The sequence below is a fragment of the Silene latifolia genome, chromosome 10 (assembly GCF_048544455.1).
Source record: "Silene latifolia isolate original U9 population chromosome 10, ASM4854445v1, whole genome shotgun sequence".
Taxonomy (NCBI): Eukaryota; Viridiplantae; Streptophyta; class Magnoliopsida; order Caryophyllales; family Caryophyllaceae; genus Silene; species Silene latifolia.
Window position 1 is genome coordinate 127327658 of NC_133535.1, and position 16844 is coordinate 127344501.

General features: G+C 31.2%; 1 protein-coding gene across 1 annotated transcript; it reads right to left on the reverse strand.

Moving 5' to 3' along the window:
• Positions 1–297: 297 nt before the first annotated feature.
• LOC141608192 (putative F-box protein At1g47790) lies at positions 298–1074 on the reverse strand. The gene has a single exon (XM_074427555.1). It carries the CDS (start codon positions 1072–1074, stop codon positions 298–300), a length of 777 nt encoding a protein of 258 aa, XP_074283656.1.
• Between the last annotated feature and the right edge of the window lie 15770 nt (positions 1075–16844).

Genomic DNA, 16844 nt, shown 5'->3' on the forward strand with positions numbered 1-16844 from the left:
AGCATGCTTTCGATTTCATTTTTATGTCAGACTTTTCTATCCCTGTTTCCAAGTCGTAAGCATATATCGTCCTATCCACAAACCACGTCTGTAAATAAACGTTACCATTACTCTTCAAGTATAGGAAAAATTTATTAGTGAAATCCAGGTGATACATCTCTACCCACGAGTATACATCAGAACTTGTATTGCCCTTTTGCCTCGTCCATACACGAATTTGTCCAAAGATATCCTGTCCGGAAATATCAACAAGTGCAAGTGACTCAAATAAGACCGATAGGCATCTCGATCGCTGTTTTAATCCCCGTCGCATTTAAAATCAGGTAATTTTAAGCAGTATGACGCCTCACTCGACAAATTAAAACATAGGTAATGTGTCACATTACTCGCCTTTCTCCCAACCCTAGCCAGCCAGTAAATCCCACCTTCAAAAGTGAAGGTAAGCGAAGAATTCAACAAATACCTGACATTTTCAATCGAACATCTCTTCTCTATAGTAGAAGTCCAAGAATGAGAACCAAGGTTATATACCTTGGTTTTCAAGCGACAATTATTCAAATTAAGCACCACGACCTTATAATTCTTACTTATCGAATCAAACCCAAATCCAATATGATTAACATCCGGACTCTTCATCGACGATCCATAAAGCGGGATATCAACAACTTTCCCAATTGTCGGGTTCATTAAGAAAATAATGTTTTCTCCTTTGTCGACATTCGACATAGTAAAGCAGACCAACAAGACACCATCGACGTTACCCAATATAGAATAATTTGTAAAATATTGGAAATTGCGTACGCTAATATCCTTAATAACCTTAAGAGTTGTACTACTAACAATATACAATGACCCTGTTACGTTATGTTCGCCAAAAGACAATACGTGGTACTTACAACCTTGTTTGTTACCATGATGATGAAGCTGATCTTGTTGGAAATTGCGGTCGGAGATAACCGAGTTCCATAATTTGCAAACAACCCTTAATTTCGACAATTTTTTCGCCGGCAGCAGTTTCAGTATTTCCGATAATAGTTCAGGAGGAAACCAATCGATCGTCTTTCTGGTCTTCATACTGGTTTTCGGTTTTCGTTATTTAGGGTAAGAACGATTGTGTTATATTAGGCTTTGTTCTTGGTCACAAAGAAATATTTTGGGTTTTTAAAAGTGATAATATATATAGAACAAATTTTAGGTATACCCTAACCAATTAAAACTCTCTTTTAATTATATGTAGATGTAGATGTAGATTTTCCATAGTTATTTACGGTAAATATTTTTAAATCTATTATTCTTATTGATTGGGTACGACGCTATGGTAGGTAGATACGAAGTATTACCTAAACTAGCTTAAAACCGTGCAAGTTGCACGGGCATATATAAAAGAATTTAAAAAGTTGACTTATAAATTTATTGCAAAATTAATATTATCTCTATCCACTTTAAACTTCTTACTTTAGAAAATATCTTAAGCATTTCTATCAATCCTTTTGAAACTAACTTATCATAATTTTACCCAATGATTTTGGCGGTTAACTACACCAAGAAAGGTTATTAAGATAACAAAATTAGTGAAAAGCATTAATTATGCATTACAATTAAAACTGTTAAAATTTAACCCAACCCAACCCTTAAACCCGAACGTTTGATCCATTTTACGGTCAAGTTTCGTAAATTATAACATGCAATCCGAAAGATCCACAACTCTTGATGACCCTGACATGTTCGACCTAATGGATTGAAATTAAGATGTTGATAAATGTATGTTAAATATCACTAAAATATTAATAATTAATGGTATATATTGTTATGAAAATAGTTAATTTCTATGTATAAAAAATGGAATACCATTACTAAGTTGTGGTTTTTTAAATCATAAACATGATATAAAAAATAATTATTTAAAAGAAACTTTGTTATTATAATTTTTCAGTGTAAGAATTATGACTTCAATAAGAAATGAATATGATTAAAATAGTGGTATCAAATATGATTTAATTGAAAAATATATTTTTATTGTAATGAAGATGTTAAAAAAGGTGTTAGATTGTTTTGACTCGTATTCTAACTTTGGTCCGCCTCGACCCATATAACATGACACGTATTATATATGACTCAATCCAAGATATTAAACTTGTTAATAGACTAAATACAAAAAATTAGCTTTCCGTTTTCACAAAACCTCATATGATGACACGTTCAAAGACCAATTTCCTCGTACAACCATGATCATTTGACAAAAAATAACTTTTATTTTTCATAGTACCATATAAATGACAATTAAAGTCAATAAATACGTAGATATTGAGACAATTGAGCAATATTAGGTTGCTGAAACTCAATCTAAGATGGCGTAAAATAAGAGAAGTCTAATAATTTTTAGAAAATCCATTCAAAAATATTTATATGATTAGACAAAAATTAGGCTTATTTCATCGATGATATTGCTAAGAAAAATAATTTCATGTATATGTTAAATTACCATAAATATAATTCCATTATGGACTCATCACTCAATTATTTTTCTTACCGCATGATACATATAACTGTGTAAGGCTAGTTAATACGGGGATGTAGCAAATTACCCCTATTACTTTCATACAATGTGCAAATCAACCCTTAAGTTTCACTTGTAGCAAATTAACCCCATAAGTTTCAAAAAATGTGTAATTAAGCACAAATCAAATTTTCTACCATTTTTTTAACTAAAATTAATATTTTCTGTTATAAAAATGATTTTAGATATATATTAAATATTAAATACAATATATTTCTACATCTTCAACGAAAAATGCAAACCAAATTTAATTTAAACAAAAATTTGGTCATGTAATTTTGTAACTTCACTTAAATTCTCATATTATGAACATTTTTCACCAAAATAAATAAATAAATATTATAAAAAATATTTGAATATGTTTTTTTAATAATTAGGAATTTTAGAATTTATATTTGATTAAATATTTGGACATTCAATAATAGTATAATAATTAATTTAGTAAATTTTGTTCTTAAAAATAAGATTTGTGGTTAATTACACATCGAGAGAAACTTAAGGGGTGACTTGCTACATTTATAAGTTAAGGGGTTTAATTGCACCTAAGTATCAAACTTGTAAATGATTTGCTATATTTCCCCTAGTTAATACATACTAAGAATTTCAAAAGCAATCAATAGTTGCAAGTTAAATATTATCGTTTAATACTTTAATTGCTAAGTATAACATAGAAATACTATGTATCAAAAAAATATCTTAAAATACCGAAAATATATGGTATTTGAAAATGAGGTAACAACCTAATTTGTTTTTCTTTATTTATTGTTTCAAGTTAGGAGTTATTTTAGGAAATACATTAATTTTCAATAGAAATGAGGTATGAGTAGTTTGGGGGAAAAAATGTGTTATGTTGTTGTTTTATTATGTAGTATAGATAGATACATTAATTTTCAATAGAAATGAGTTATGAGCAAAGTTTAGGAACATCTATAAACATAAACATAAACATAACTAGTTTTAGTATAGATACTTCTCTTTTATTTGCATACTACCTCTCGCTAAAAAACATCTATAAACATAAACATAACTAGTTTTAAACCCGTGAAATTCACTATTGCTTTATATTTCGTGATTAGATGATTACCTTTAAGCTAATATATACTACATATATTGTTAATAAACTTAAAGTCATACGAAAGTCGATCTTATAATATAAATGTAAAACACAACAAATTAGAGTTGGTTATGTACAATTCAGATCCATATTATTCTACCTAAATGATAAGTTCCGAGTTTAAGATATGACCTAGATGTAAACCCCGTCAAATTTCGACCCGACCGACCTCACTCGTTTTTTCCAGGGTCAAACTCAAAAATCTCGAGTCGTAAATCTGCTCGATATGGAACCCGGTGATCCGTTAATTTAAGTGAAACCCAATGAAAGGTGCCGAATTCGTTGAGTCAAAGATAAATTAAATTTTTTATTAAAAATATATTTGAAAAAATAATTAAAAACCTAAACATCGAATGTGATTTAAATATTAATATTAAATATACTTTAGTTTTTAAAAAATATTGTTCCGATCTATAAAATGTGTTAAATACTAATTGGTGAGCCTCACTTTGCCCCTAATAACCCTACCCTATTGACCCATATGACTCGACACATATTTGAACCACCGTATATGACATGTATGATCCGACTTGTCCAAGCCGCTTCGAGATATATGACAACATAAATGATATATTACCCCACTTAAATGGTGTAAAAATTTATCTAGAAATAATCTCAAATGAAGGGGCTCCTTCTACCCTCGATATTACATTAAAAAGTCATCAAAAATAAAATAAAGATGCTTGTAAATTTTATTCTATTTTATAGATTAAGACTACCTCGGCCTATGAAACCTGTCTACTTTTATTAATTAAAAACGTTTTATTTTATTATTAAATTAATAAATAAATTGTCTTTTTATTTAATGAGTCGGACATTATAAAATAAGACGGTCTATACCGTGAGACGGTCCATTTAAAAAAAAAAAAAAAAAAACTATTCATTTAATGCTAACAAATAAGTTGCTTTTTACATTATAGAACCGTATCACATTATAAAACCGTCTTAACTTATATATTAATATATAATTCCGTTTTCATATATAATGTGATTGTGATCTCCAAATATACAAATATAATAATTATTGCGTGATATTTGTCCACGTTGTAAGATCATCACATTGTGTAAAAAGACAAATTTGTTAACACTAAATGAATAGATCTTTTATAAAACGTAATCTGCCTTACTATATAAAACCGCCTTATTCTATAATTTGGGAAACGCTAAAGTGGCAATTTGCCCTTTAACTTTGTTCACTGGTGAAATCAAGTCACTTAACTTCTTCATTGTAGCAATTCAACCCCTTAACTTTAGTTAAAAGTGAAAATTAAACTCATTGTTTGATTTCTCATGAAATTTCACAAAAAATCATTTTATAATCTAATTAATCAATTACAAAATTTAATTTTTTAAACTTACAACTTTTATACATTATATTATTGTAATAGAAAGTATTTTTTTATAATTTTACAATTGTTAGAAAAATTTATTATGAATGTAAGAATAGTTCATAAAATTTATCATATTTTAATTTTTTTAGTATAGATGAATGTAAAATTATTATTTAGGTGGATAATTAATTTTATATTAATTAATAAAGTTAAAATTAATAATTTTTATGTGATATTAGTTGTATAATATAAATGTAAAATGAATTTTGTTAAGATTTAAGTGAAAATTAAAAATCTAGGTTGAATTTCACTTTTTATTAAAGTTAAGCGCTTAATTGCTACAACTTAAAGTTAAGGGGCATGAGTTCACCATTGCACAAAGTTAAGGGGGAAAATTGCTACTTTTACGATTTGGGAAACAAATATATTCTCTCTTAATACAACTAGTTAATCTGTCAAAGCGCTTTTTTAGATAAAGATGTTATAGAATCTAACAATTAAACTAATGGTATTTAATACTTTATATTATTTTTAAGAGGGTAGCTAGTAATTTTGCCTTGTTTATTTGAAAGTTAAACTATGATTTTTGAAAATATTATAACCATAATTATCGTCAATATTTGGTACACTAATTAGAGATAAATACTGCAATAGTAAATATAAATAGTGGGACCAATTAATTAGGATGTAAATATTATAAAGTAGTATGTCACTTAGGCGGAAAAATTTTGAGATTTCTTAATCTCTTTGTAGTAGGGGAATATTCAAAAAAAATTAATATAATGATTTTATTTTATAAATTTTCTTATATTCTTGTAATAAATTTTTTTGTCACAAAATTAATAATAACATTTATGGTTATGTATAATTTATAGTTTTATACTGATTTTAATTTATTTTAGTTAAAAAATTATATTTTAAAGTTTAATGATGAAAGATTATTTTTAAAATGAAAGATTAGGTTTATTAAAGAAAATCTAACCTTGTTTCCATATTTAAGTTAGAGCATTTGGAGGAAAATTTCTTGAGAATCCTTATTCTCTTAGTAGATAGGAGATTTAATTTTTTTAGTATAGATGAATTGTAAATTATTATTTGGTGGATAATTAATTTTATATTAATTAATAAAGTTAAAATTAATAATTTTTATGATATTAGTTGTATAATAAATGTAAAATGAATTTTTGTTAAGATTTTAAGGAAAATTAAAAATCGCAATTTCACTTTTTATTAAAGTTAAGGGGCTTAATTTGCAACTCAAAGTTATAGGGGCATGAGTTCACCATTGACAAAGTTATGGGAAAATTGTCACTTTGCGATTTGGGAAACAAATATATTCTCTCTTAATACATAAACTAGTGTGAATCTCGCCAAAAGCGCGCAGTTTTTGGGACAAAGACGTTATGTAGACCCAACAGCTTAAACTAATGGTATTTAATACGGAGTATTATTTTTAAGAGTGGCAGTTTAGTAATTTGCCTTGTTTATTTGAAAGTTAAACCATGATTTTGAAAAAATATTATAACCTATAATTATCAATATTTGTTACGTAAACTAATTAGAGATAAATATTGTGCAATAGTAAATATAAATAGTGGGACCAATTAATTAGGATGTAAATATTATAAAGTAGTATGTCACTTAGTGGAAATTTTTTGAGATTTCTTAATCTCTTTGTAGTAGGGGAATGTGTGTATTCAAAAAAAAATTAATATAATGATTTTATTTTATAAATTTTCTCATATTCTTGTAATAAATTTTTTTGTCACAAAATTAATAATAACATTTATGGTTATGTATAATTTATAGTTTTATACTGATTTTAATTTATTTTAGTTAAAAAATTATATTTTAAAGTTTAATGATGAAAGATTATTTTTAAAATGAAAGATTAGGTTTATTAAAGAAAAATTCTAACCTTGTTTCATATTTAAGTTAGAGCATTTGAGGGAAATTTCCTTGAGAATCCTTATTCTCTTAGTAGATAGGAGATTAGTTTTTTTTTTTTTTTTTTTTGAAATTTGATAGGAGATTAGTTTTAAGAAAAAAGATAAATCCGTTTCAAAAGACATTGATTTGTGGACAACTATTAAATATACACCATTGTTGATTAAAGAAGGGTATCAATATATTTAGAGTGCAATTTTTTTCGTTAAAAAAAATGAAAAATAAAAGTTGCTTCGTGTATTCTTAAAGTAAAAGGGTAAAGAAAAAAGAGTTCATATCATTGTTAAAATCTCATTTGTTATCTACAAAAACATGATAAAATGATGTTAAAAGATGGTTGAATTCCATCGTATAAAGGATGTATTACCGCATTAGAACCTAGAAGACGGATGTATCAATTGATGTATATTAGTGGTGGGTATTGGTGCGAAAGTGGTGACGGTAGATCTGATTGTTTAGGTCCACAGTGGCTAGTGGTTTTGGTGTCGGGCAGAGTATGTCGCGTTGGTGGTCGACCGTGGAAATTCGATGAGGAGGTTAACGGTTCATTGGTCGTGATGGTTCTCATAGTCGGTGGGAAGAAATGAAGAATTGTGGTGGTTGGTACTGGGTTCTGACGGTCGGTGGATTGGTTGGTTGGGTTTTTATTGCTGCGATTATCGTCTATATTCAAGTAACGGTAGTGGTTGCAGATGGTGGTCTGGTTTGGCGGTTGCTCAGTGGAGGTTTTGTACAGGTTAGGCACTTACAAACTCTGGCGATGGTGGTCGTTTGGGGAATTGGGGCTGTTATTTGATGGTGGTTGGAGTGAGTCGTTGATGGGTGGCTGCTTGTGAATAGTATGAGGTTGATATAGGCCGAGAGGAGATCTGATAAGAGGATTATGGTCAATGCACGTAGTACAGGTCTACGGCAGAAAGCTTAAATGCCTACCGCGGAGTACATATTACTACGTAGATAGTTGCCAATTTGCCATGTCATCACTACTTCACTTATCATATACTGTATTATATTAAATCAACAACCGCAGTGAAACCATCTGTATGTGATGTCTTCAAAACCACAGTGAAACCATCTGTATTTGTCATTCATATTTCATCAACTTACGAATATGATATTTTAACAACAAATTATTTTAAATAAAAGATTACTCCCTTATCTAGTTGTTTGCTTACATTGTTTTTTGGCAGACAAAGATCGAGGAAGGAGAGGACCGGTTATTTGAGTCAACTAATTTTTCGTATATAAATTCAGTTTTTCTAAAATTACTACCTATAAAAAACTCTAAAAATTACTACCTTATTAAACATTAGTGCATACAAATTGCTACTCAATTCCTTTTTTCGGTCACTTAATTCGCTTTATATTTAAAATTTCCCCTCCAAACTTAAAAATTAATTAAATTACCTCTTGTTATTTCTATTTCTTTTACCCATCTCTCTGTTTCTGTTTTTACTTTACCCATCTTCTTCATCTACTTGTTTATTTTCTTCCACAATACCCTCAATTTTTAATGGCACAAAAAAGAGGATTAAATAGCAAGAAATTGGGGATATATACTTTGTCGGCAAATTATAGAAGAAATCCGGCCCTCAATTTGATTATTTGGTGAAGATGGAGAAATTAGAAAGAGTAGTCGTTGGCTAAAAGAGGAGAGAAGGTTTAAATAAAGAGGAGTGTGTTTCTATATAGTATAAGATCAATCTACTTTAATCAAGCAAGATTTTTAGTGGAAATAAAAAAACACATGAAAGGGAATTTAGCAATTTGTCTCACTAATGCTTGTGAAGGTAGTAATTTTGGAGTTTTTTTATAAGTTAGTGAATTTTTGAAAATCGTATTTATAAGGTCAGAAAAAATTAATTGGACCCGTTATTTGATGACAATTGAATGAAATTGGGTGGAGGATCAAATTGTTCATAAAACATTCCCAAATAGAAAGGTAAACAATTGATCAAACACCTAAAAATAAAAATGGTAAACAAATGACCGAGATGGAGGAAATATTTCTTTGTGTTCATTCTCTGCCTGCTTTGTGACACATTGTAATAATGTTTTCTTATGTCATCTTATTTCAATTTTCAAGTAAAGTATTAATAGTCATGTTTAAAATTCCGTCTTGAGAAACTAATCAGATTTAGTAACTTTTGATAATATTTCTCTCATTCTAAAAAACGAATCAACTAAATGAGGGAATGGTTGCATGCAATTATCAAAAGTATGACAAATTTCAAAAGTTTTTTTTTCTTAAGTCCACAAGTGATTATGGATTTTATGTTTCATTTCAATTAATCAGTCATCAGAGATTGGATTGATTTTTGATAAAGAGTAAATCACGAACCTTTGGTAGAGTATGGTATTCATGATTCTAATTTTATACACCGGTTTTGATAATCTATTAAATAATAAATATAAATATTTTCCTAATTCCACTGGCCATCAAATACCTGGCCCCCTATTAATTTTTTCATTTGTCTTTCGCTAAAATTAAAGCTTAAACAAATAGAGATATTTATGATATATAAAAGTGATTTGTGAAGCCCCTTTATTTTGTGAATGCCTCTAAATTATAAATGTTAAAGCAAAACAAGGTGTTGGCAAAAACAATACTTTATCCATTTTGATTTTATTGTTCAATATCGCATTTTAAATCATCTCAAATTAACTGTGTTGTATAACAAAATAATTTACAATGTTGAGAGGTAAGTGTCAACATGACTCAATAAACAAAAAGAAAATAAAATTAAAAATTAGTATTCGCGACTTCAAGGGGATTGAACGTGGTATGTGATGGTGTAGGAGGTTGTAGTGGAGATAGGTCGCAGATGGAAGTGGGGGGTAACAAGGTGAGGTGGAGTGGGTAAGGTGCGAAGTGGTCGGGGGTCACGATTGGGGGGGTTATGCGTAGGTACGGTGGGGACGTAGGGGATGATGGAGGTAAGATGGGGTAGGATAGTTATTGGAGGATGTAGATATGGATTGGGGAGATCTTTGGTTAGTTGTGGGGTTGATGAGATAGGGGTTAAGAGGGACATCGGGTCCGAGGTGTTGGGAGTCACCTATGCAGTGGAGGGTCTCGAGTTAGCCAGATGGTGATGGCAAACATTGGCTTTCATACGTCCAGGAGATGGTGGGTGTGGAGACAAAATGAGAGAGAGGCAGAGAATCTGGAGAGGAGAACAAAACAAGAAGGGTAATATGAAAAATCGTAGAACAATGAGTAAAATAAAATTATATTTAAATAAACATGTTATAAATCTACAATAATTTTATATCCACTTTCCCTAAATACCACCTATCATAAGTTAAAAACTGAGAAAAAAGTAGAGTATTTCAATAAAATTAATCAACATAAAAATCATTAAAAATTTGTATGGGTAGACAAAGTAAAATTTCTAAAATTTAATAATTTATTAAATATAAAAACACGTAATTTGTTAGCTTTTAATAATACTCATAAATTCAACACTCAGCCGAGAATTAAGAATACCACACCACTAAGATTAAAAGTTAAAGCCCAATGACAAAATTAAAAACATAACCCGATATCCTGCTCTCATTCCTCAAACTAACAAAGATTCCATACATTTCAACAAATTCTGAAATTTCTCCTCCAACATCCTTATCCACAACCTCAACAAGTCACACCACCTCACCCGGGAAAGAAGTCGCTCTCCTTGCCGAGCACACACTCTTCTCTGCGGTTGAAATTAGTTAATGTTTAACATCGCCCTGGGCCCATTCATCTTACTCCGCGACAACCACGCCTCAACACTACAAGAAATTATCGCTTCTCCTCTTCGCCGACCATCGAGACGATTTACTGAATAAGTGATGGGCCCTTGGACATGCAAACAGCAATTGGTGTCTCAATTTGATTGGTTGATTTTGTGATTTGTTCAATTAGGAAAGGTTGCTCGCCGAGTTGTGCAAGCATCCGGCCCGAAGTCGTCATTTGTGCGCCGGTGACGCTGAAAGAAGTTGAATTTGGCGTCTATAAAGTTTCTGTGGCTTTTCCCTATCTTTATAATTTAATCCAATGCAAAGTTTGAGCGAATCACAATTAGTGTATATGGTTTCTAAATTGATGTATTTGAAACCATTTTTATTGTATCTACTAACTAATTTTGTGTATTAATGGTAAGATACATTAAAATAGTAGTTAGATACGTCAAATACTAGTGTAGGTACATTAAAATTGACGTGAAACCAAACGGATAGAGAGGAGTTGGAGTGGAGGCTGGTATGCCCGAGTTGTCACCATGATGGTGTCACGGGTGTCACCAGAGTTACGTATGTTAATCATGTCCTGTGAAGGAAAGAGTGTTACAGAGTACAAAAGAAAATGGGTTATGTCATGAGGGTCAAAGGTATCGCCATGATGACTACTTCGATGATGCCGGCATGGGTCAAGTCAATGCAACCTGAAGTTGGTTGTCTGGTCACAAAGTAGATAGGATGATCTTTGCCAGGTGTCTCGGAGTTTATTTGATACGATGAGAGTGTGTTCACTGCTCTGCAGTGTGGATTTTTTTTAATTAAATAAGGACCACATTGATTGATTTAATCTTATGGTTGATGATCGTTTCACCGTTCTCTAAGTGTTCATTCTCACTCCATCCTATATATATATATATATATATTTGAGATCTATGAACCCCAATATAACGAGAATCAGTGGAGAACCATTTATAACTGTTAGATCTAAAAAACAAATGTAGAGCCGAGATTAAATCATTCTAATTAAGTCCCAAAATTTCCACCCCAGGCCCCGGACCTTTCTTATTCAGTCATTTTGCAAAAATATCATTTCTCACTCCTCCTTTTTTCCTCCTCGTCTTCGATTATCACGGTCTTTCATAGCTCGAGACGATATTAATGGCGACTTATTCTTCTTTCATACCACCACCCTCCTCCACCTCAACAGCAACAACAACAACAACAAATAAATAAAAGCGAGAAAGAAATCGGTGAAGATCAATGAAGTTAACCTAGATTTCACGATACTCCAATTCACCCCCAATTGTTCCTCTCAAAAGCGGTCTTTAAACGCCTAACTGCCTTTCCCGGTTCTACTCCTAATTAATGATTCTTGTATGTTTTCTATACTGTTTTAATTGTTATTACTTTTGGATTTGTTTTAATGTGTAATAGAAGCCGAAAGTTAATCGGGATCAAATCTTTATAATTAAGTTCAGGTTGATGAATTAGTTCCCGATTGTTAATTTGGTAAAAGAATGAGTTAGTTGAAACATTTTAGGTTGAAATTGAAATTGAAATTAAGAGAAGTATAATTTGTATTATTACTTTTATTATATGACCTAGAGCTTCGTTAGGATCACCAAAGTCACCGAGAAAGAGAGCTGCTATCTGATACGCACTACGCTTCTTTTTGATAGCGATGGAATTTGAACTCTAAAAATCATATACTACTTTCAAGATTCAGAAGCATAATGTATGGTCGACAAAACTCGCATTGATTCAACTTTAAGTCAAAGACAAAACGTTATGAAGATGCTAAAATGCGAAATGCAATCGTGATTTAACTTTTTTACGAAATATAATATTTTAATAATTATTTAACCTGTTGCGACTTGTACAATCTAAGTACTTGAGCATCACCAATACAAAATCTTATGAATGTAAATCATGTGAATCTCCATGCCATGGCAATTTGCAACATTTTCGCAATTGCTTTGCGTGTTGGAAAATTAGTCTTTTTGTTTATTCAAGAACTTTGAAAGGAATTTTTACGTGGCATTCCTAAATGCACAATACCGATTCATCTTAAATGAGACTAGAGAGAACTAAAGCTAGCCGAGACGAAAGAAATCAAATGGAACTCAAAACTACAATCGAGAATGCTCCAATAAAAATAAAGTGATGCCGCACATTTGCGTAAAAAAGTTTTACAAACCTAATAGTTTTGAAAAAGAAAGAAAATATCCGGAACGATATGCTACTTTATGATTGAAATGCTTAGAGTGGATGACCAATATGCTACTTTTGTATAATTGAAAAACAAACTCACTTTTATATTGTGCTTATAAATGGATTCATGTTCAATTTCTTAGCTTATGTGCAGTTTTTGAAATACCGAGTAGTGCTTATTGCTTGTGTACAAAGAATGGCAAGGGTTTTGATGCAATAGCCTTATCGATTGTATGAAGTAGCCTTATAAATGCATGAAAAACAAATATATGTGCATTAAACAACCCTACATTGGAAAAACAATATATGTGATCCTTTGTTATACTTTTCTCGCTAATTCACTGTAAGTTTTTTTCAATCTTGTAAGCTAATTAATTATTCTCAAACCTTATGCTAGTTTGTTTCCATAATGTTAACCCTAGTTTCATCATTTGTGATCCTTTTCTCAGAATTCTCGCTGGTTTGAATTTAAAACCCGTCTTGTCTCTTTGACAATAGCCTTGCCGATATGCATAAATTTAGAAAGGTGTCAGGTTTTATATTCGTGTTGTTCAATTTTATAATTACTCTCAGTGAATGCAGTGAGGAGTTACATTTTATAAAATGATATGCTAATAATGGTACTTTGCTAAATCTATTAGCAGCCTCTTTTTTTCCTCTATGGAGAAATTGATGTCATTTGATGCCCCTTATATCATCTTTGTTTAGCGTAATTTAAAGGCTATTAGCCTAATGGTAGAGAGCGATGTGCAATTTGCACAAAGGTACGTGGTTCGAGTCCCATATAGCCTGTTAAATAGCAAATCACATAAAACTTGTCAAAAGCAAGCAATAAGATTACAATTAGGATTATGCGCTTTGTTGGTTGGACGGATCGTTTTCATAAGAAAGGTTGTTGGATTCAAGTATAAATCACTTCGCGACCCTGAATTCTGCATTTAACCCGTTCCGCAGGTGTTTTCAATTCGAGGATGGGCTAAATCGAACGTGAATTGTATAAACACTAAGCCGATTAGTGTAGGTAGTACGTATTTAGATAATGTTGCCGCATTTCCAAAAACATCACGTTTAATAGAACAAGGTAGCTTATGCAAAGAACGCCTCCATGAGTCAGATGCTTCGGTACTGTAAATCGACTGAAGCTCCCCGTAATTCTTGGGTATGCCTAGATAGTTGTGCATAATTTGGTACTTGATGCAGGCTCATATAATCGAGAAAGATATGTATTAGTATGTGATGTTTCCACCAAAGTCTAAGTTTCGCTTCATCTATGATCTATGATAATCCCAAAACATAATCAATTTAACGATCTTCTACATCTACATCTGTGTACATGCATGAAATAAATAAGTATATGTAATGAAATAAGGTTCTATGTGCATGAAATAAGGTTTATACGTGCATGAAAAAGTTCTCATTATGATACTGAACTTCTGTTTGTTAAGGACATTAATTTTATATGGGCATGAAATAAGAGTCTATGAGCATGACATAAGGTTATATGTGCATAAAATAAATGTTAAATGGGCATGAAATAAGGTTCTAATATTGCAATGAAATAAGGTTCTACTTATACAATGAAATATGGTTCTATGTGCATGAAATAAGATTCTATGTGCACGAAATAAGGTTCTATGTGCATTAAAAAGTTCTTCAGATTGCACTAGTTCGTTATATTATGTTACTAATTTATTGGTTACGACATTAATTTTCATAATATGTGCATGAAATAAAGTTCTTTGTGCATGAAATAAGGTTTTATGTGCATGAAATAAGGGAAATGACTTGTGAAGGAGATTTAATGTATTTATCCGCCTTTCAAGGCATTTTAGTCTTATACATAAACTACCAGTGTTCGGTAATCACAATTGAAAGAATATAAAAAGAAACACCGGTGTTTCCTAGCCAATGCGGAATTGAACCCATCTTGTGCATTGCACAATGCTCCGCCGTTTGAGCTAATCGCTTTCTAAATAAGTAAAAAACGTTAGAAGAAAGAAGAAGATCTCATGTATTTTACTTCAAAGCAACGACATCAAGAAAGTGACAAACAGCAAAATATTTTGGATTCTTTTTTTGCATATGACTTGGTATACTTAGAGCCAAGTTAGAATCGCAAAGAACGATGGAATAAGAAATCTGGCCACTGCCAAAGACATGACCGCACCGTATCAAAGTCATCAGCATATGAAACTTTCCTACATGAAAATTATCCATTTCTCCCAACAAACTACTCAAGCTGTCCACTCACAAGGAGCCCATGAGAAGCTACACTGTAACTATTGAAGTAGATTTGCATCTCTAGGACTACACCAAATGTTTTTTTCGAGTGCCTTTTTCAAACGTAAATCGCATTAGTGAAAGCAACAAGCGAATATATAGGAGAGACATTGCTACCGTTTTATTTCTCGCCTATAAAAGCTCATCATAATGACAAATCTGCTTCATACACATCGAAATACAAATTGAACTAAAATTGATCAAAACAATAATCTGGATTCATTAATATTTAACAAGACTTCAGTAATCTTACCTTAACAACATCACTAAAACTTCAGAGGGAGAGCAACCAAAATATTGAGTAATCCTGGTTCATGTGATAAATACTTATGTTCATATGCAATCGCTATAACATCTTGATGAAACTTACATAGTGGGTGGCCGTGACACATCTTTAATTATACTCATTTATCCAAGTATGAATCTGGCAGGATGATTGGAAGAACCCTCTCATCAAGGCTATCGATATAGTGCCTGGTCTTGCCTGCTGTATTGAAAAGAAATCATTATAATTATGCAATCACAAACTTTCTATCCATTTTCCGTCCTTTTTTTCCCGAATACTCAGACCTAAACCCATTATTACACATTTACACATCGGATGCACCTGAAGAAAGAATAAAATCGGATAAGGAGACATTCAGTATCTCACAACGTATCAGGATTTGTTGCTCAGCCAGTGCGAATCTCGTATAATTTTAGTAGGATAGTAGAAATTGAAAGAACAACCACAACAATAAGAATCAATGGAAGTAAATTTGTGTGAATTATAAAGACCTAAAGATGGCATTGAAAACCACACCTAGGTCAGAACGAGAGAATATCAGGTGAAGATTATCCCATTTAAAAGTCATTATCGGCTATATGATCCCCACTACTGCAAACATTTGACTAGACTTATCCAATACTTCCTGTCAATAATGAAGTAAAACCGAGAAAGAAAATATATGAACCTCAATGATGTCATATTAAAATGTAAAAAATATGAATCTATGACATTTTCCAAGATCAATCACAAATTGTCCAAATGCTTTTAGCTACCAAAGTTTTGGGATTCACAATACTAGTTAGAGACAAAGTCAGCCTATGGTTTTTTGTGTATCGCCTGTTTAGAGATTTCAATCATGGGTAATTTAGAGTAGTAGTTTTAGTTTGGTACTCATCTCCTTACATTTCTTTTTACTTATTGTCTATTAGGAATCCAACCTAAATAAGGCCATCCCCATTAGTCCATTACTACGTGATTCAGTGTCTCATAGTAATTATGAAGAACAAAAATATGAAAAAAGGTAAAAAAAATAAAATAAAATAATTAGTAAGCAAGATGCATTAACTTGAACTTCCCAATTCGACGATCAATCAATGGAGTTCCAAATTTCATGATGTCGTGATTTCAAACTTGAATTTCAATTGGATAGGCACTTTACCAAAATCACATATTTCATTAGCAACACCCATGTCTCTAACTAAATTAATGAACTTGACAAAATGGTGATAACAAATCTAGACTACCGAATTCACGTAAATGAACTCCCACTTTACTGACTTCAATCAATAGATTTCCAAATTTCAACATGTCGTGATTTCAAATTCAATTTCAATTGGATGTCCATTGAAAACAACGGACATACATCATCTGGAGCAATTTCAATTGTGTACCTCAATTATATGTATATAAATCCCG

Excerpts from the sequence above, each read along its gene's own strand:
- LOC141608192 (XM_074427555.1), bottom strand. The coding sequence starts at position 1,074 with ATGAAGACCAGAAAGACGATCGATTGGTTTCCTCCTGAACTATTATCG.